At 34.5% G+C, this 23,129-nt stretch overlaps 1 protein-coding gene across 4 annotated transcripts; it reads left to right on the forward strand.

The window, feature by feature from the left end:
- The first annotated feature begins 871 nt into the window (after window positions 1–871).
- Window positions 872–23,086, forward strand: LOC143251900 (transcription factor HES-1-like). 4 transcript variants are annotated; one of them, XM_076503234.1, is made up of 5 exons: window positions 872–1,264; window positions 7,712–7,845; window positions 20,112–20,207; window positions 20,419–20,506; window positions 20,693–21,748. In XM_076503234.1, exons 3-5 carry the CDS (start codon window positions 20,127–20,129, stop codon window positions 21,427–21,429), a joined length of 906 nt encoding a protein of 301 aa, XP_076359349.1. In that variant the 5' UTR covers window positions 872–1,264; window positions 7,712–7,845; window positions 20,112–20,126; the 3' UTR covers window positions 21,430–21,748. The 4 variants fall into 4 exon arrangements, with proteins under 4 accessions (XP_076359349.1, XP_076359347.1, XP_076359351.1 ...); XM_076503236.1 differs by lacking the exon at window positions 7,712–7,845 and adding an exon at window positions 22,514–23,086 and having other exon boundaries at window positions 874–1,264; window positions 20,693–20,868; XM_076503232.1 differs by lacking the exon at window positions 7,712–7,845 and having other exon boundaries at window positions 873–1,264.
- The last annotated feature ends 43 nt before the right edge of the window (window positions 23,087–23,129 follow it).

The following is a 23,129-nucleotide window of genomic DNA, read 5'->3' on the forward strand; positions in this document are numbered from 1 at the left end:
AGTTGTGCCATCAGTGCATATTATATATGTATATAACGTTCGTAAGTCGATACACATGGATACTAAATAATGTATAAAATGATAATAAAAGTTAGTATGTTCAATTTGTTTGAATTGTGGGATTTATTATAAAAACTTTTAAATTATATTTTTGACTTGAGAAAAATCCTGATTATTTTTGTTCTGTAAACTGCGACTAGCGACATCTACTTAAGTGTTTTAATCATCATATTATAACATCCCCACGGCTGAAAGGGCGAAAATGTTTGGAGCGACGGTGATTCGAACCCGCGACCCTCAGTTTAGGAGTCGAACGCCTTAACACACCTGGCCATCCCGTGCCGGTTAGAGGTATCTGAAGTTTTATGCCAAGTGTAATGTGGTTGTTAGAGGGTTCAAAATAAGAACATACGGGATCACAATCTGGTGCCAAACATGTTCGTTCTTTAAATTAGGGACGGCTAACGCAGATAGCCCTCGTGTAGCTTTGAGCGAATTTCAAAAGGCAAACAAATAAATACCCCCAACTGTACGAACTGTAATTTATTCACTGATACACTTGATTGATTTCGTAATTGTCCAGTTTAAAGACACTATAAAATCCGAAGGCCATACGAGGTACTTTCTCTCAATTTTCAAAGTATAAACAGCATTTGAAAGATGCCAAGCCTCTTGCCCTCTCGCAAAACATCCCGTTGCGTACGTACTCTTTGTCACGGCGGGTGTTATCTGAGGTTCGCGTGTTCAAAGCAATGCACGTGGCTTGACTGTGCACGCCACACGCCGCTATCAGGACGTTTCTCGTTGGTTCGCCTTGATAAGACCAATCACAGTTCTGCTACATCTAGCACTAGATTGGCTAGATGCCACTGGCACGTGCTGCACGTGCAATACGTACTGGCTTTGGACTGCCAGGTTATCATTCACTGCATGATGGGTCGAGGTTCGTGTTCGCTAAGCCAGCTAAAAATTCAATGTATGACATTCCAGCTGTGTGAAGGCTAGCACGCGACTCGTGTTTTGCACGCTCAGTTTATGACATAACTCGTATGTTTGGGTCGTTTGACTACTTCCAAATTCTGGACCGAAAATAACAAAAACAGATAAACTGTATAAACTGGTGACTTTTGTCATAAGGAATTATTATTATTTATTCTCATAGTGAGTTTGTTTATAACAAAATATTTCGTACTGTAGGCACTGAAGGTTCAAAATGGAATACGACGAACAGAACTTGGAAACCTCCAGGCGAGAAGGAAGGCGCGTAAGTAGATACTGAAAATGGAATTATTTATAACTAAATTCTAATTATGTAGTTCTCTAGATCTGAATCCAGATGTCTCTTCTGTTTTTACCATCGATAGATGTCACTATTTTATAATTTTTGTGTTGTTGCTGTTATGACCGATAAATTAAGCTATTTGTTTTATACCATATGATAGATTATGTAAACAGGTAGGGCGGGAAGTTGAATATTATCGATGTTTCTTGTAATAATGATTTGATTTGTATTTCAAGGTATAGGATCCGATTGGAAGTTTTGTAGTTCTTACAAATACACTGAACTTTACTTCTATGGGCTAATAAAATAGAGTACTTTGGTGAGTTGTTGTTACACAGCAGGCTGGTCGTGCTCTGTGGAAAATTGAAACATGAATTTTAGCATTGTAAGTCCGTAAACGTAATGAGCTTTGAGAGGAACTTCGAGAAATGTAAACATTTACTTTGACGATAAACCCTAGGTATTGAAATAGTAACAATCAGATCTGAGTGTAAAAATATTATAAGAAATGACAAATACATGAATAATGTTTCTCTGGTAGTAACTTAAAAGCAGTAAACAAAATAAAATAATGAAATAAGGCCCTGTTTATAAATACAACCATTTCTGGATCACCCGTGAGTTTGGAAATTAATCAACTTGTTTCTGTTTGTTTGTAGTTTAACACATAGCTACGCAAAAGACTGTCTGTTGGTAGCGTATCACAAAGCAACACAATAGGCTATCTGTGGTAGTTTAGTTAAAAGCTATACAATATGTTATCTGTGCTGTGTACAGTTAAGGTAATTAAAGTCTAGCCATCCAATGAGTGCGAACTAGTGTAATGAAAATCTGCGGAACTAGAGGCACAAACTCGATGATGTACAATCTATCCACCAAGCTTTTCGTTATAAGTCTTTTGACTCGAACTGTGATTGTATTTGTTTCTATATAATAAAAAACTTCCGATCAGAGGAAGTTATGTCCTGAGAAGAAAAATAAAGATTAAGTTGTCCATCTGTATAGCTAATAAATGTAAGTTTCTTACGTTTGAACTCATAAAGATTATAATGCACTGTTTCATCAGTTTGGTATCTTCGCTGTTGACGACATTTTCGGTCGTAATCACATTAATATCTCACGAGTTCGACCAGTTTAGTATTTTGGTTTGAATTTTGCAAAGCTACACGAGAGTTATCTACGCTAATCATTCAGCAATGATGGAGTACAAGGAAAGCGGTTAGTCTATACCATCCACCACCAACTCTTGGGTTACTCTTTTACGAACGAATAGTAGAATTGACCGTTGCATTGTAATGCTTCCAAGGCCTAAAGGGTAATGGCGGTCGGTTTAACAGGGATTCGAACTCTAGACCCTAAAATTGCGAGTCGAACACTCCCCACCCAGTTTTCCCCATGGACAGGCTATGTCGTCTCCAAGTCAAGCACTCCCCACCCAGTTTTCGCCATGGACAGGCCATGCCATCTGAAAGTCGAGCACTCACCACCCAGTTTTCCCCAGCACAGGCCATGCCGTATGCTACCTTAGGAGGATTAGATTAATGATAAATAACATATTAATCTAACGATGCAAAAGAACCTTTATAATATGAGTATTACAGCAAAAAGTAATAATGTTTGATATACTAACTGGTATGACCAATACAGTTAATGATAATACCAAACAATATCAAAGTAATAATGTTCGATATAGTAACTGGTATGACAAATACAGTTTATTATAGTACCAAACAATATCAAAGTAATAATTTTCGATATACTAACTGGTATAACCAATACAGTTAATGATAGCACCAAACAATATCAAAGTAAGAATGTTCGATATACTGACTGGTATGACAAATACAGTTAATGATAGTACCAAACAATATCAAAGTAATAATTTTCGATATACTAACTGGTATAACCAATACAATTAATGATAGTACCAAACAATATCAAAGTAATAATGTTCGATGTATTAACTGGTATGACCAATACAGTTAATGATAGTACCAAACAATATTAGGGTAACTATGTTCGATATACTAACTGGTATCACCAATACAGTTAATGATAGTACCAAACAATTTCAAAGTAAGAATGTTCGATATATTAACTGGTTTGACCAATACAGTGAATGATAGTACCAAAATATATCAAACTAATCATGTTCGATGTACTAAGTGGTTCGACCAATACAGTTTATTATAGTACCAAACAATATCAAAGTAACAATGTTCGATATACTAACAGGTTCGACCAATACAGTTTATTATAGTACCAAACAATATCAAAATAACAATGTTCGATATACTAACTGGTATGACCAATACAGTTTATGATAGTACCAAACAATATCAAAGTAACAATGTTCGATATACTAACTGGTATGAAAAATACAGTTAATGAAAGTACCAAACAATATCAAAGTAATAATTTTCGATATACTAGCTGGTTGACCAATACAGTTAATGATAGTACCAAACAATATCAAAGTAACAATGTTCGATATACTAACAGGTTCGACCAATACAGTTTATTATAGTACCAAACAATATCAAAATAACAATGTTCGATATACTAACTGGTATGACCAATACAGTTGATAATAGTACCAAACAATATCAAAGTAAGAATGTTCGATACACTAACTGGTATGCCCAATACACTTAATGATAGTACCAAACAATATCAAAGTAATAATGTTCGAAATACTAACTGGTATAACCAAAACAGTTAATAATAGTATAAAACAATATCAAAGTAAGAATGTTCGATATACTAACTGGTATGACCAATACAGTTGATGATAGTACCAAACAATATCAAAGTAATAATGTTCGAAATACTAACTGGTATAACCAAAACAGTTAATAATAGTACCAAACAATATCAAAACAAGAATGTTCGATATACTAATTGGTATGACCAATATAGTTAATGATAGTACCAAACAATATCAAAGTAAGAATGTTCGATACAGTAACTGGTATGACCAATACAGTTGATGATAGTACCAAACAATATCAAAGTAATAATGTTCGAAATACTAACTGGTATAACCAAAACAGTTAATAATAGTACCAAACAATATCAAAACAAGAATGTTCGATATACTAATTGGTATGACCAATACAGTTAATGATAGTACCAAACAATATCAAAGTAATAATGTTCGATATACTAACTGGTATGTCAAATACAGTTAATGATAGTACCAAACAATATCAAAGTAATAATGTTCGATATACTAACTGGTATAACCAATCCAGTTAACGATAGTACCAACCAATATCAGAGTAACAATGTTCGATATCTTAACTGGTATGACCTATACAGTTAATGATAGTACCAAACAATATCAAAGTAATAATGTTCGATATACTAACTGGTATGACCAATACAGTTAATGATAGTACCAAAAAATATCAAAGTGATAATGTTCGATATATTAACTGGTACGACCAATACAGTTAATGATAGTACCAAACAATATCAAAGTAATAATGTTCGATATATTAACTGGTATGACCAATATAGTTAATTATACTACCAAACAATATCAAAGTAATAATGTTCTGTACACTAACTGGTATGACCAATACAGTTAATGATAGTACCAAACAATATCAAAGTAATAATCTTCGATATACTAACTGGTATGACCAAAACAGTTATTGATAGTACCAAACAATATCAAAGTGATAATGTTCGATATACTAACTGGTATGACCAATACAGTTAATGATAGTACCAAACAATATCAAATATAGTGAGCCTTAAATTATATTAATACAATCACGGATTAACATAATATGATGCAGAATTAAATATCTTTTTTAAGACCATTCAAAGATCGTAAAAAAACATTCTCTATGTTTTTATGTGATCTTCAAGACTGTTTCTTTTTTTTGAACATTAGTATACAGTGGCATATTTGTGCTCTGCCTACCACGGGTATCGAAACTATGTTTCTAGCAAAAACCCTCATGGGTATGAAAAACAAATGCTGTACAACATATAAAAACGAAATATAATAATTTTATCCTAAATAAGGACGATGGGCCAAGAAATCAAAGAGTAAGAAGAAGACGTTATAATGTTAAATACGTAAACTACCAGACACGTGACCATTTTGTTGTTGTTTTGTAATTATGTAATATTGTTAAATACGTATACTACCAGACACGTGGCGATGTTGTTGTTTTCTATTAATGTAATATTGTTAAATACGTAATCTATCAGGCACTGGACCATGTTGTTGTTGTTTTTGTATCGATGTAATATTGTTAAATACGTAAACTACCAGACATGTGATCCATTTTGTTGTTGTTTTGTAATTATGTAATATTGTTAAATACGTATACTACCAGACACGTGGCCATGTTGTTGTTTTCTATTAATGTAATATTGTTAAATACGTAAACTATCAGACACGTGACCATGTTGTTGTTGTTTTTGTATTTATGTAATATTGTTAATACGTAATTTACCAGTCACGTGACCATGTTCTTGTTGTTGTGTATTTATGTTATATTGTTAAATTCGTAAACTACCAGTGACGTGGCCATGTTGTTGTTGTTTTGTATTTATGTAATATTGTTAAATACGTAAACTATCAGTCACGTGACCATGTTGTTGTTGTTGTTTTGTATTTATGTAGTATTGTTAAATACGTAATCATCCAGTCACGTGACCAAGTTGTTGTTTTGTATTTATGTAATGTTGCTAAATACGTAAACTACCAGTCACGTGACCATGTTGTTGTTGTTTTGTATTTATGTAATGTTGCTAAAACCTAAACTATCAGTCACGTGACCATGTTGTTGTTGTTTTGTATTTGTGTAATATTGTTAAATACGTAAACTACCAGTCACGTGACCATGTTGTTGTTGTTTTGTATTTATGTAATGTTGTTAAATACGTAAATTACCAGTCACGTGACCAAGTTGTTGTTGTTTTGTATTTATGTAATGTTGCTAAATACGTAAACTACCAGTGACGTGACCATGTTGTTGTTTTGTATTTATGTATTACACATTGTTTTATGTTTCTGAGAACGGTGTGAATCTCATTTTTACGTTTGCTCGTTCGATATTGTGAAATCAAATTAGTGGTGTATTATTTAACTTGAATCGTTGAGAAATTCAGTATATTTTAAATATCAATCGGAGTACCTGGACTGAATTTATTTTAAGGTCAGGAATGATGAAAAGTCATCTTAGGACATCAAAAGTTGCTTCCGTTATATGTAATTATTAGAACACCCACGCAGAATTAAACGCCAACAAAAACAGCACAACACAAAATGCAGAACTGAAAATGTGTATGTACCCCCCACATGGACGTTGTTAACCTCCTTAGAAATTTGACTGAAAGTCCCTCCACGTCATGTAAAGTAATTACACGGAAAGACAATAATGGCACTGTTATTTATAGTTACATATTTGTGTACAAGTTTCCTTGAATTATCTCCACGGTGAGCCTTACTCAGGAAACTCACACACACACACACACACAGCTATGTTCTTGAACTATCACTGTAGAAACAAATTTGTTTGGAAATTGTACTCCTGCTTTCCCTGACATAGATATGCTGCTAAGACTATCTTCTACTGTTCGTAAACTTCAACTCTTGATGGGAGGGAAGACAGCCAATTCAGGAAATTCACTGTCACTCTTATAACGTGTCTACAGCTCTAGTATGGAATCTAAATGTACAATTCTATGACGGGACTAGTAGTTCTGATTTGTTTGCTTTCAATTTTTGCGGAAAGCTACAAAGGAAACTGTCAGCGTTAACCGTCCCTAATTTGGATTTTTAACACTAGAGGGAAGGCCGCTAGTCATTGCCATCTACTGTCAAACTCTTGGGCTACTCTTTTACCAACTAATAGTGGGATTGCCTGTAACATTATAACGCCCCACCACTAAAAGGGCGGGCATGTTTAGTTGGAGGATTTGAACCCGCAACCCTCGGATTACTAGTCAAGCGCCCTAACCTCCTGGCCATGCCGGGCTTCACGGGACTAACTCCAACGTTCCTCTCTCCAGGAGAAAATTACCACATTTATCACACTGGGGAGAGAATTTGCAAAATTCATTCAATTTGTGACTTACAGGTTACGATACCAAACGTGACGTAACAATATTGGGGTTAAATACCTCCCTAGCAAGTCTGAGCACTAGTATGTTTACCAAGCTTGGACATGACGACTCATTTTATCGTTTCGAATCAGCTAGACTGAAACGACGTCTTTTGTTATTCCATATCACCTGAGTAACACGGAATGTTGACAAGTACTTTGTTCCACAGCAGTGAAAAAATGCGATTTCAGGCAGAAAATCGCTTTGAACCAGATCGTTATATTTTATTATGACGAACTCGCTGTTAAGCAACAAAAGCGTGTTCTTGTCAATAGAAATATAACATAAATTTTATTTCAGTTCCCAGCAAACTGTTGAATTCAAAACGAAACCCCCTATTGGTCAGGATAGAACCACATGATAGAAAACGAAACCTCCTATTGGTCAGGATAGCACCGCATACTAGAAAACGTTTTTACTTCATCTACCAACCGGTACGTTCAATCATTTTACTGTTCATGTCAACGATGAACTGTAGTTACAGTTTATGACGGTAATGATGAACTGTTGTTACAGTTTATGAAGATAATGATGAACTGTTGTTACGGTTTATGATGATAATGATGAACTGTTGTTACGGATTTTGATGATAATGATGACCTGTTGTTACAGTTTATGATGATAATGATGAACTGTTGTTACAGTTTGTAATGATAATGATGAACTGTTGTTACGGTTTATTATGATAATGATGACCTGTTGTTACAGTTTATGATGATAATGATGAACTGTTGTTATGGTTTATAAATATAATGATAAATGTTGTTACAGTTTATGATGATAATGATGAACTGTTGTTACTGTTTATGATGATAATGATGAACTGTTGTTACGGTTTATGATGATAATGATGAACTGTTGTTACATTTATAATTATAATGATGAACTGTTGTTACGGTTTATGATGATAATGATGAACTGTTGTTACGGTTTATGATGATAATGATGAACTGTTGTTACGGTTTATGATGATAATGATGAACTGTTGTTACGGTGTATGATGATAATGATGAACTGTTGTTACGGTTTATGATGATAATGATGAACTGTTGTTACAGTGTATGATGATAATGATGAACTGTTGTTACGGTTTATGATGATAATGATGAACTGTTGTTACGGTTTATGATGATAATGATGAACTGTTGTTACAGTTTATGACGATAATGATGAACTGTTGTTAGAGTTTATAATTATAATGATGAACTGTTGTTACAGTTTATGATGATAATGATTAACTGTTGTTACAGTTTATGATGATAATGATGAACTGTTGTTACTGTTTATGATGATAATGATGAACTGTTGTTACGGTTTATGATGATAATGATGAATTGTTGTTACGGTTTATGATGATAATGATGAACTGTTGTTACAGTGTATGATGATAATGATGAACTGTTGTTACGGTTTATAATGATAGTTGCATTGCTTATTGATATATTACTTTTATTCAACCTTATATAAGATAGTAGCCTGAATAAAGTTTAAATTATCTTACAAAACTTAAATTCTCCTCACTCCAACCGACAACCAGGAATCAGCAACTTTACTTTTTTAATATACAATTAGTTATTACAGGCGAGTGTCTGTAGTCTGAAAGTTAAAAAAATGTTATTACGTTTGTTTTTGAATTTAGAGGAAAGCTACACGAAGGTTTTCTCCCTAATTTTACAGTGTAAGACTAGAGGGAAGGCAGCTAGTGATCACCACCCACCGCCAACTCTTGAGCTAGTATTTTACCATCGAATAGTGGGATTAAACGACACATTATAATGCACCCACGGCTGAAAGGGCGAGCATGTTTGGTGTGTCGGGGATTCGAACCCGCGACCCTTAGATTACGAGTCGAACGCCTTAACCGACGTGGCCATTCGCCAAGAGTTGGCGGTGAGTGGTAATGACCAGCTGCCTTCCCTCTGGTCTTACACTGCTAAATTAGGGACGGCTAGCGCAGATAGCCCTTGTGTAGCTTTGAGCGAAATTAAAAAAAAAAAAAAAAACACTCTAACACCCAACAGTAACGCCCCTGTAATTCCGTACCTGTTTACACTCTCGTACCTAAGGTTTATACTCTCGTACCTGAGACATGTGCCCGGCAACAGTCAGTTGGAAACTCTCTTTGTTAATCTGAAGATGACCTAAGAAGGTCGAAACGTTGTTCTCTACTTTATTTTAATGAACATTTTAATACCCATACCAACCGTCTTGATAGTATATTTTTACTTGAAATTGGTTTCTTGTCATCACGAATTTTGGCTTTTATCGTATACTGATTCTGCAAATTTATTACCGTTGTTTGTGTCAGTTGAATAATTTGAAACATCTGTCCGAAGACAAGAATGTTAAACTGTAAAAACATTTAAAATGTCAGACATTCCAGTTTTATACCTCAAAATATTTTGGTCAGAAAAAAGAAAAAAAGACCAGTAACTATTACGAACCGAAAGTTTCCAAATTTCGAGACAGTGAGACTTTAATTTATAAGAGATTTTATGAGCCAGTGTTCAAATAAAAGAGTAAAGTATGCGTGAATAACTCATTTCTTTGTTCGTATGAGTCACTGGCATAAACAGTTCATATTATTCTTTTTATAACAACTTTTGTGACGGTTATATGACTCATGCAAAATGCAATTATTCAATAATTTATTCTCCAAAGCCAAGCTCCATTTAATATTTACCGGACACTTGAAATACCTTAATGACATGAAACTGCACTTAAAAACAATATTTCTATCTGCCTTGAGAAAGTCTACAATGATTACAGACGCCACCGAAAAGCAATGTATTTTCCCGTCATGTGAAATCGAACAATGATTTGAAACGGCACCAAATAACAATATTTCTGTCTGTCATGTAAAAGTTAACAATGATTACAAACTGAGACAATGTGTCTATCTGTCATGTGAAATCCAACGATGATTATAAACAGCACTAAAGAACAATATTTCTGTCTGTCATGTAAAAGTTAACAATGATTACAAACTGGGACAATGTGTCTATCTGTCATGTTAAATCCAACGATGATTATAAACAGCACCAAAGAACAATATTTCTGTTTGTCATATAAAAGTTAACAATGATTACAAACTGGAACAATGTGTCTATCTGTCATGTGAAATCCAACAATGATCATAAACAGCACCAAAGAACAATATTTCTATCTGTTACGTGGAATCGAACAACGAATTGAAACTGGAACAATATATTACGTGAAATCCAACAATGATTTCAAACTTCACCAAAAGCACATCTTGAAGAAAGTAATTTCGAATTGAATAATGTAACAGATTCATTTCACAACATGTACACAATCCTATAAAAACCACTGAAAGTCGCTATTAAAAATCTACACCAAGTTTTTCTAGAACTCACAAATTGTCATTACTCTAATTGCATAACATAGTTTTAGGCTGAAAATATCATTACGTCATTGGCTACACGGTTAAATCTGTATCGAAATATTAGTGGTAAGTGTATTCTTTAAAAGAAAAGAACCCTAGGTAAAAACACTAACTCTATTAGTAAGTCACAGTTCAAATATACTTTAAACATCTGATTGGTTGAGCTTAAGTGTACTAAAATCAATATAATTATATTACAAATTGACGTATCATAAAACTGGAAACATAAAATAAGCTCAGACAGCTGCCTGTGTGTGTGTGTTTATGTAATTTTTATTTTAGATGCGAAGAAATAGTTTATGTGTGAAGTGAAATTCGAACAATTAGTACAAAGTAAATCAAGAAACATCAGGCCAGCAGACATGTTGAGCAACAAAATATATCTGAACCAGTCGGTGTTTAAAAATTATTTGGCTAAAATTCTTAAAGAATAAATAAAAAAATCATTGTAAATCGTGTTTCTGATAAGACTCGCAAGTTATTCCATACAAACAATGAAGTGTTGGATAACAGAAAAACAACCTCTGTTTTAAGCCTATTTATATACTCGTGTTTTTTTTTCCCGTGCTCTTTTACTATCCCCCGCTGGTACGGCAGTAAGTCTACGGATTTACAACGCTAAAATCAGGGGTCCGATTCCCCTCGGTGGATTCAGCAGATAGCCCGATGTGGCTTTGTTATAAGAAAACACACATACGCTCTTTAAATACAGTAGCGTCACCTGTAATTGATTTGGAAAAACAGAGTCAAAAAAAGTCAACAGCCAAGTGTACAACACCGTTGATTTTTTGGATGATTTTTTGAGGCATTATGGAATATGATACGAAATGATCCCTTGTAATCTAAAACATTCCGGATGGTTAGTGTTACTTACGTCGGTTTGTTTTGGAGTTTCGTGCGGAGTTACTCAAGGTTTATCCTTGGTATCCACCCCTAATTTAGCAGTGTAAGACTACAGGGAAGACAGCTAGTCATGACCACCTACCGCAGTGTAAGACTACAGGGAAGACAGCTAGTCATGACCACCTACCGCAGTGTAAGACTACAGGGAAGACAGCTAGTCATGACCACCTACCGCAGTGTAAGACTACAGGGAAGACATCTAGTCATCACCACCTACCGCAGTGTAAGACTACAGGGAAGACAGCTAGTCATCACCACCTACCGCAGTGTAAGACTACAGGGAAGACAGCTAGTCATCACCACCTACCGCAGTGTAAGACTACAGGGAAGAAAGTTAGTCATCACCACCTACCGCAGTGTAAGACTACAGGGAAGACAGTTAGTCATCACCACCTACCGCAGTGTAAGACTACAGGGAAGACAGCTAGTTATAAAACCCACCGCCATCCCTTAGGCTACTCTTTTACCAACGAATAGTGAGATTGACGTAAACTTTATAACGTCCTCACGGCTGAACCCGCGAATTACGAGTCGAGTGCTTTAACCACCTGGCCATGTCATGCCTTCTTTCTTGGGCTTAGATTATTATTTTTTTATATTCTTACATCAACATGTTTAACTATATTAGCCGCTGACAACAAATCTGAGTGAACAGTTTATATGCTAAATCACAGCAAGACAAGCCTTAATGAAACATAATTTCTAATAATTAGATACAGTAAAAATGATTTGCTGTTAGAATTATTACACACTTTCTGTACTGAAGGTGGGGCTTGATTGACTTTCTTTTTTCTTCAGTTCAAACTTGCAGAAGGTATGAAAAGTGAAACAAAAACAAATAGATAAATATTTTACACAACCCTGTGACAGGAAGTGACTGTGTGTGCGTATCTTGCTGGTAGACAGAAATGAACACGTTTAAATAACACTGTTACAAAATAATGAACCAGTTTCATATAATATTTCATCTACGTATAAGAAACAAATACCGAGTTCAGATTAGCACACGTACTTTATCTATATATACGAGTATGGATGAGGATTTCATTTGGTTTTTAATGAACTGAATTTTGCTAAGTAAGAAAATACTGATCTGAAAATTACGTTATTTTGTTAATAGATGAATAATAGGTTAAATAAAGACATGCGATAAGGATGATATAGAAGCTCACCAATCTGGTACTTATAAAGACATGCGATAAGGATGATACACGGAGCTCACCAGTCTGGTGCTTATAAAGACATGCGATAAGGATGATATAGGAGCTCACCAGTCTGGTGCTTATAAAGACATGCGATAAGGATGATATAGGAGCTCACCAGTCTGCTGCTTATAAAGACATGCGATAAGGATGATATAGGAGCTCACCAGTCTGGTGCTTATAAAGACATGCGATAAGGACGATATAGGAGCTCACCAGTCTGGTGCTTATAAAGACATGCGATAAGGACGATATAGGAGTTCACCAGTCTGGTGCTTATAAAGACATGCGATAAGGATGATACACGGAGCTCACCAGTCTGGTGCTTATTGCTACTAACTTATTACATACTGAATTCTTGTAGCATATTTCTGTCACTAGCTTTAACTACTTCAATATTTAGATCTACAAAGATGAGAACTGTAGAAGTGTAGTATAATAAAAATATATATTTTTATTCACGTGTTGGCTCTATATCTGTCAATCTTCCCTCATAACGATGTATGCCTGTCATTCTTATACCTGTCATTCTTCCCTCATAACGATCTATACCTGTCATTATTTCCTCATAACGATCTATACCTGTCATTCTTCCCTCATAACGATCTATACCTGTCATTCTTCCCTCATGACGATCTATACCTTTCATTCTTCCCTCATGACGATCGCAAGGCTTAATAATAATCTTCAAACCGAAGTTTATTCGTTTGGACGACAAAGTACATGATGGTCACAAAAGGTCATCAGGTCATAACTTCTTCTCCATGTCGCTCCTGGACAGAGGCTGGAGCTAAAGGTTTTTGTTTTTGATTTTCCGGCAAATCTTCACAAGGGCTATCTGCGCTATTTGTCCCTAATTTAGTAGTCTATGTTTGTTTGTTTTGAATTTCGCGCAAAGCTACTCGAGGGCTATCTGCGCTAGTCGTCTTTAATTTAGCAGTGTAAGACTAGAGGGAGGGCAGCTAGTCATCACCACCCACCGCCAACTCTTGCGCTAATCTTTTACCAACGAATAGTGGGATTGACCGCACATTATAACGCCTCCACGGCTGAAAGGGCGAGCATGTTTGATGCGACCGGGATTCGAACCAGCGACTCTCGGATTACGAGTCGAACGCCTTAACACGCTTGGCCATGTCGGGCCAATTTAGTAGTGTAAGACTAGAGGGATGACAGCTAGTCATTACCAAACCTTAGGTTACTCTTTTACCAACAAGTAGTGGGATTGACCATAACTTATAACGCAACCACGGCTGAAAGGGCGGGTATGTTTGGTGTGACGTAATATTCGAATCTGCCACCCTCATATTACACGCCCCCTAAGCACCTGGCTATGTCGGTACAGCAGCCGTATGAACTGACAACTTTACAGTTGAAATTCTGTTATGGGATTGATAAATACGTGTGTTCTAGTCATATTTAATTTACACATACGAAGCAGAAGGAAGCTTAACGTAACTAGTATCAGAGAGAGAGAGACCAGTTGCTGTTTTTAGTTACGGTATGTGTAGATTGCTTTTTATGCGACGTTAATGCTATGAAATATACCCACGTAAGCGTTTCAGCTGCTGGTCTTATGTGTAATTACTGGTGAAACAAACGAAATTGTTACGAATTAACTTTAATCAAAGTTTTCCTTGGTTTTGTCTTTTGTAATAAAATAAAAGCCTGAACTGACGGTTAGTGCTCATGACAATGCATATTTTATTATCGTAAACACTTATCAGATCCACTGAACCAGAAATACCAGTAAATTAGTGCTAAGCATAAAATGTTACAAGGCAGTTGCTTCGTATTCTTGTTCGAAAATTGACTATAATCATGATAAAAGTTAATTATTTTTCACTTATCTGCCTAAATTAACCTTAGGATAAAGAAATCATACTTTATGTATGGGAATTGCCAGAACGTTTTTTTTAGGATAAAGAAATCATACTTTATGTATGGGAATTGCCAGAATGTTTTTTTCACATAAACTAATTTTTTGCTGTTATAAACTTTTAAAGTATAATTTTAGGCCTAACATTCAATCTTGTTGGAACGTCTTAAAGGAAGGTTCCTGAACTCCCTTCAGTGTGTGATATTTCTGTGTAGTTTGAAGATAAGTTTTATCTATATGTTGAGGATGAATTTTATTTAGCATTTGAGGATTTATTAACCATAACTTGACAATGTTTTATCAATAGTATGGCGATATTTTATTCATAGTTTAAGGACGAGTCTTATCTGTAATTTATGGATGCTTTTAGTAACGTAGTTTAAGGTGGAATATTAGATGTAGTTTCAGAATGTTTTATCGATAGTTTGAGGATGCGTATTAACTATGGCTTTAACCCATAAGCTAGAAGTTCATCACAGAGTAAACTTAGTGAAGTATTTGTTGCTTGTTGTTAAACACAAAGCTTCAAAGTCTGTGCTCTGTTCACTTCGGTTAGTTAAACATTCCTCTTAGGTTTGTAAAGCAGGCAGACTTATCAGTGAGATCACTGAAAGAACAAACATGACAACAAACTAGCTTATCTCGTTTTCATTGCTCAAAATGAATTTTCAAACTTAAAAGCTTAGGAATAAAAGAATCACGTAATAAATTAGAAAAGAAAACTTTAATTTAAGAAACTTCTAGGAAAACTTATTCTGCTAGTAGACTAATTTGTTTATTTTTATATTCCTGTATTTCTTTATATTGTTGTTGCTATTAGCATTCTATATTATTGTATTTTTATATTGTTGTCATTTTATATTCTTTTATCTGTTTATATTGTTGTCACTCTTAGCACTTCTTTTATCTGTTTATATTGTTGTCGCTATTAGCATTTTATATTCTTTTATCTCTTTATATTGTTTTTGCTATTAGCACTTTACATTCTTTTATCTGTTTATATTGTTGTCGTTATTAGCATTTTATATTCTTTTATCTGTTTATATTGTTGTTACTATTAGCATTTTATATTCTTTTATCTCTTTATATTGTTGTTGCTATTAGCACTTTATATTCTTTTAACTGTTTATATTGTTGTCACTATTAGCATTTTATATTATTTTAACTGTTTATATTGTTGTCACTATTAGCACTTCATATTCTTTTATTTGTTTATATTGTTATCACTATTAGCACTTTATATTCTTTTATCTGTTTATATTGTTGTCACTATTAGCATTTTATATTCTTTTATTTCTTTATACTTTTGTTACTATTAGCATTTAATATTTTTTTATCTCTTTATATTGTTGTTGCTATTAGCATGCTTATTACTCTATATCTTAATAATGTTGCTTTCAGCATCCATCATCTTAATGCCTTAAGTATATTTTCCTATTTATATACTAAAATATCTTTCTACTAAGGTTCTGTATGCTAGAAATTTAATAAAAAGAAAATAATAACTCATATTTCACAAGCTAACGACAACTTACTTTTTGGTTTCCTCTTGATATCAGTATAGCTGTTTAAGGGCTTCTTCTTGATAGAAAACCCAACCTAACAGAAAGTTAGCTAGAAGGAAGTTTAATTGTCTGAGTGAGATTTGTTAGTTTGTATTATCCAGAAGATTGTTTTCAGATTTGTTAGTTTTGTATTATCCAGAAGATTGTTTTCAGATTTGTTAGTTTGTATTATCCAGAAAATTGTTTTCAGATTTGTTAGTTTGTATTATCCAGAAGATTGTTTTCAGATTTGTTAGTTTGTATTATCCAGAAAATTGTTTTCAGATTTGTTAGTTTGTATTATCCAGAAGATTGTTTTCAGATTTGTTAGTTTGTATTATCCAGAAAATTGTTTTCAACAAATAAGTTCATTTTTACCTTTATTTTTTTTCACTCGTGATAAAAGTGGAGACGGAAATGTTAATATGTAACTTGCAACATGATACATCTGATAATAATAACATTTTTAACAAATTATCTCTTGTGAAGCAGATATGTGAACAATCCATTTTAGAACATGACACATCTGTTAATAATATTGTTAACAAATTATCTCTTGTGAAGCAGATATATGAACAATCCATTTTGGAACATGACACATCTGTTAATAATATTGTTAACAAATTATCTCTCGTGAAGCAGGTATATGAACAATCCATTTTGGAACATGACATCTGTTAATAATATTGTTAACAAATTATCTCTTGTGAAGCAGATATATGAACAATCCATTTTGGAACATGACACATCTGTTAATAATATTGTTAACAAATTATCTCTCGTGAAGCAGGTATATGAACAATCCATTTTGGAACATGACACATCTGTTAATAATATTGTTAACAAATTATCTCTTGTGAAGCAGATATATGAACAATCCATTTTGGAACATGACACATCTGTTAATAATATTGTTAACAAATTATCTCTCGTGAAGCAGGTATATGAACAATCCATTTTGGAACATGACACATCTGTTAATAATATTGTTAACAAATAATCTCTTGTGAGGCAGATAGATGAACAATCCATTTTGGAACATGACACATCGGTTAATAATATTGTTAACAAATTATCTCTTGTGAAGCAGGTATATGAACAGTCCATTTTGGAACATGACACATCTGTTAATAATATTGTTAACAAATTATCTCTCATGAAGCAGGTATATGAACAATCCATTTTGGAACATGACACATCTGTTAATAATATTGTTAACAAATTATCTCTTGTGAAGCAGATATATGAACAATCCATTTTGGAACATGACACATCTGTTAATAATATTGTTAACAAATTATCTCTCGTGAAGCAGATATATGAACAATCCATTTTGGAACATGACACATCTGTTAATAATATTGTTAACAAATTATCTCTCGTGAAGCAGATATATGAACAATCCATTTTGGAACATGACACATCTGTTAATAATATTGTTAACAAATTATGTCTTGTGAGGCAGATATATGAACAATCCATTTTGGAACATGACACATCTGTTAATAATATTGTTAATATGAACAATCCATTTTAACATGAAGGTTAGGAAAGAACAACCTACAAGTATTTCATAATTCTCGTTACAAACAGACGCATGTTTTTTCTACACTGAATTAATAATGTGCAACAACAGAAAGAATCAATTACAAATTAACTTACTATGTAATGGACCAGGTTTTGTATCCTCTATACAATATGGCTGGTCTCAGCTGTTATAATTTATACCTTCACACTATTCCTTAAAGCTACAGGTTGAAATGTAGAATTGTTTCTCTCTTGAGGATTTGGATCTACATTTTGTTTTCAGTTACACTATTACTTTTTAAATCGCACTAGTTGAAACGTAGTGTTCCACACACACTGCAGTACGTACGATTTATTAGGCTGATAGGTGTAGCACAGTGCAGTGTGTACGTGTGATGAGACTGATATGTGTAACACACTGCAATACGTACGATTCATTAGGCTGATAGGTGTAGCACAGTGCAGTGTGTACGTGTGATGAGGCTGATATGTGTAACACACTGCAGAATGTATGATTCGTGAGACTGATATGTGTAACACATTGCAGTATGTACTTCTAAATGAATATTTTTAGAGTGCTGCCGTCCTGTAAATCTAGAGTAGAAACTGATACAGTGAGAGGAGGGATCTTAACACGCGAATTTCTTGACTTATCACGCGCTTTCTCTTTCTAAGCCATGGGATAAAGCTAATTTATATTATAACTAGAAGTTTACACGGTAAAATTGTGTTCTTAGAAACAAATGTGGTGAGATTTGTGAGTGATTTATGTGTGGGTGTTCATTTTGTTAATGAGATGGGTCCTCTAACGACGATTACCTGTATAGTTCATATAAATTTAATAATTCTAGAAAGAAGAAATACATCTATAAATCTGATTTATATTTCCCGATGTCAGTAAAAGAGGACATGGATTAAACCTGGCAACGTTTTTAGTAGCAGTAAATCAGAGTTTTGTAAACTAGTAGGTGTTTCCCAGAGGGAACGTGTGAAAACTATCCTGAAATCACAAGTCGACTGAATCCATGGTTATCGATGTCATTCTGGGAAGCAACTGGTTAGTCGATAGCTAGTGGGTTAAATATCCTGGTGCCCCCCGCTAGTTCAGCGGTATGTCTCTGGATTTACAACGCTAAAATCAAGTGTTCGATTCCCCTCGGTGGGCTCAGCAGATAGCCAGATGTGGCTTTGCTATAAGAAAACACATTAAATATTCTGGTATGGAAAACCCTTAAAGAACCAAAGTAAAACGAAATCCCTGGACCATCAGAGTAACAGTAATTGTAAACATGTTTCATGCTGACTTTGATGGTGTTTTCTACAGTTATTTCATCCAATGAGTGTTCCATCTCATCTCCGGCAGTGGAAAGTGGGGGGAGCATATTCCATATAATTATAATTATTTACAACCATTTAGTGTACCAAAAAGAAAAAAAGTTTGTTTGTTTTTGAATTTCGCACAAAGCTACACCAGAGGGCTATCTGCGCTCGTCGTCCCTAATTTAGCAGTGTAAGACTAGATGGAAGGCAGCTAGTTATTACCACCCACCGCCAAGTCTTGGGCTACTCTTTTACCAACGAATAGTGGGATTAACCGTAACGTTATAACGCTCGCATGACTAAAAGGACGAGCAGGTTTAGCGCGACGGGAATTCGAACCCGCAACCCTCAGATTACGAGTCGAGCGGCCGAGCCATCTGGCCGTGCAGGACCTATAAGAAAAAAAATCAGCGGGGTTCAAGTGTGTGTATATTTATTGCATAATTACAATGTATCGAGACGTTACCTGCACTAACTTCTTGTAATCGTAAAACAAAGATTTGTTTTTAAAGTGAACGTTTATTAAACTCCAAGGTCTAAACCAAAGATACCAGATGTAAACTTTCGTTATGAACTGTAAGAAATTTCAATTTCCTCTTTCATTTGGATTTTGAATAAACGCATCAGAATAATCTGAAGTGGAAAGAAACATTTAACTGTTTTATTTTCATATCTTGTTCTCGTCTGTAGTTTTATGATAAGTGATGTACTTACTTATGAATTTGGTTTAATACATTGAATCATAAGTAATAAACGTATAATTTGGGTTCATCACATTAAATGTTAAGTAACATTAAGGTTTAGCCAACAAAATTTGAAACTGAGAAACTAACGCTTAATGTGTGTGTGACAGAGGGTAATAAATGATAACGTAACACAGCAATGACAATTTTAAGCAGACTGTTTTTATGTGTTACAGGTTTCGAAACCGTTAATGGAGAAGCGACGCCGAGCAAGAATAAACCAGAGCTTGTCGGAACTGAAAAGTTTACTATTGGATGCTATTAAGTCAGCGGTATGCTAGAGCTTTATCAGTTTATATAAATACGTTTAGTTAACTTTAAATATATCCTCGTTTTAATTGTAAGGTTATATGAAAAATCAGAGGTATGATACCAAGCAATAAGTCTATAAATCTTAGTTTTTACACCGCGTGGTATTTGTCTTTTAATTCAAAATATCCAACAGCAGATCATAAACTGTCTGAATTTTTTTTTTAATCCTAGAATCCTCGGCAATCCAAGCTAGAAAAAGCTGATATTTTGGAAATGACAGTGCGCCACCTACAGGACACCCGTCGGCAACATAGAACAGGTAGAGAGATATTTTGAATAACCGTCTAAATAATAAAGTATTTTCACTTGTTGAACTTATCAACAAACTTATTATGAAACTGATTTGATGTTAATAAACAACATAATGTTTAGTTATTACGTCTCATGTATTTTCCCCGTTTAAAAGAAATCTCGCCTTTGAATTTTTGTTAACATGTTCGTGTAGCTGCACTGGTTAACGACCCTCAGTTGATGAACAAGTTTCTTCTTGGGTTCGAAGAATGTGTCCGTGAAGTGGAGTCGTATTTGAAGAAGGAAGACAGCTTCAAGGAAGACACGCTGCAACGTCTTCTGCAACACTTAGTACAACGCTCGGAAGACCTGAAGACCGTAGAGGATGACGTAAGCGATACTATTTCTCCTATTCTTCCCTTCAGTCCCCACGTTCAAAACCAAAGACCCCCTTACTGTCATCTCTTGGAGTCCCATTGTCACATTGAAAACAATTCCGATACAGTAGCTCCCTCTACTGGACAGCGCGAGCGACTTTCCGGTACTTCGAACAGTCATGAATATTGTGCTCTTGGAGTTACCGAACTTCGACTTGTTCCAAAACGCTTGGCAAACGGGGACTTCGCTCTCGTTTTGCCGTACCGATTGGCTAGCAGTGTAATTAACTGTGTGGGTGGGAGTTCGCGGAATGGAACGATATTGCGACTCGTCCGTCCGGGCTCTGAATCATCGACTTTTCACAAAGATACGTCTTCGACAGTTTCGTCTCCAAATAAGGCTGATTGCTCCACGTTCGGTAACAGCGAAACGTCGGACTTCAGCTCTGATGAATCACTCGTTAAATCTCAAGAAGGTCAGGAGGTGAGCTTGAGACTTCCAGCGGACCATTACTTGGAAGACGTTCCAAGAAATCCGTCTTCATTCATTGATAATGTTTGGCGTCCGTGGTAAAAACAAATAATAACCTATTAAGTTACTTGCGTATGAGTTTTCTAGAATCTCCCCCAGTGGCACATCGGTATGTCTGCGAGCTCACACTGCTTGAAACCGGGTTTTGATACCCGTGCTGAGCAGAGCAGCTTTGTGCTTAACTTCAAACAAACAAACAAACATTCTTATAGAACTAAATTAAATTAACGTTCCTAAATAACACGATGTAACCGAAAATGTTATATTACAAAACATGGATGGTATAGAAATAATGTTGTACTTTCTAAACAAGTGGAATACCGTTTTAAAAAAATCAGAATAAAGAAAGACAGAGCTATGTCGGCGGCGTGTGTCTGTTGTATAGTATTCATAATTGTTTTTATGTTTATTACTCAATATTTATCAAAAAGTGTTTTATTATATTGTTAAACACGTTAAAACACATTATAACGTTAAATATACTAAAATTGTCTTATAACATAGTTAAACACGTTTAAAATGTCTTATCATATTGCTAAACACGTTAAAAATGTTTCATAACATTGCTAACCATGTTTTAAAATGCCTTATAACATTGTTTAATAATTCATTGGTGATAACTAACACTAACTCTGATAATGTATGATTTTATATTTATTATTTACTAATAATCAAAATATATTTGTAACTAACTCGCTTTCATTGTTACTTGTATTATTTTTATTCTGGACTGGGTAAAAATATTAACAATGGTGTATTTTCTTCGTTTTCTCTTACTAAGAACTATCCTTTCTGTAAAGCTGAGAACAAGTCTTGTCTCACGTGTAATATTTTGTCTCTAGGTCAATGTTGAAATAGTTTCTAGTTTTAGGGTTAATACCACATGTATACGAAAGGTAATTTCTTAACTTTGCCAGTCAGACTTTAAGTTCGAAAACAGACCGATATGGAATGTTTATTTAAGAAAATAACAGTTACGTTTATAGGGTTACAAGCTGAAATACCCATAAAGTGATGGAAAATGTTTGAATTTGATTAAAACAAGAATTTTCAAATTATAACAAAGTTTCTTCATAAACAATATTTACAGTATACTTTTCATCTAGCAACAAATAAATATTTTCAGGTGATCCCACCCTTGAACACCCCACCTCTCGTTGACCATGAGAAAAACATGAGAGGTTGTCTCAATAGACTGGGAGGAGTCAGAGATATACATGTATGTGTCAAGAGATAAATGGTATTTATTAAGCAAAAACGCCTCGTAATTATTTTTAAACAACAGCGTTATTCTACGTTAAAATATTCAATGTGCACAACTAAGACGCTTTGTTAGACAAGAATTGTGCAGTGGCTTTCAGACGCAGCTTTAAGATATATACATAGTAAAGATACAGTTAATATAAGACTGTTGCGTCTATTACCGAGACCAAAGCGAGTCACTCTACACGTAGATAGTTCAGTTTACTGTCACCATACGAGTGTCTACACCTATAGGCCTATTACAGACATTTCTCCTATTGTATATGGCAGACACTCCTGCAGTGAAAGACCAACTTTAGGACCACCTCACTGAAACTAGTGTCAACTTTCTACACATTTTCCAGTATCCGCAAACAACGTCCTCTGAGGATCCGTTTATTGGATTATTCAATAAAAAGTTAAAGTGATTTTAATTTTTCCCGCCAATAGTTGAGAACACGAGTGAGTTATTTAACACTTTTGTCATAAACGTGAATTTT

This window comes from Tachypleus tridentatus, chromosome 6 (genome assembly GCF_004210375.1).
Source record: "Tachypleus tridentatus isolate NWPU-2018 chromosome 6, ASM421037v1, whole genome shotgun sequence".
Taxonomy (NCBI): Eukaryota; Metazoa; Arthropoda; class Merostomata; order Xiphosura; family Limulidae; genus Tachypleus; species Tachypleus tridentatus.

Excerpts from the sequence above, each read along its gene's own strand:
- LOC143251900 (XM_076503232.1), top strand. The coding sequence starts at position 1,214 with ATGGAATACGACGAACAGAACTTGGAAACCTCCAGGCGAGAAGGAAGG. Across the intron at positions 1,265-20,111 it reads CCAGGCGAGAAGGAAGGCGC|GTTTCGAAACCGTTAATGGA; the intron begins GTAAGTAGATAC and ends TATGTGTTACAG. Across the intron at positions 20,208-20,418 it reads TGGATGCTATTAAGTCAGCG|AATCCTCGGCAATCCAAGCT; the intron begins GTATGCTAGAGC and ends TTTTAATCCTAG.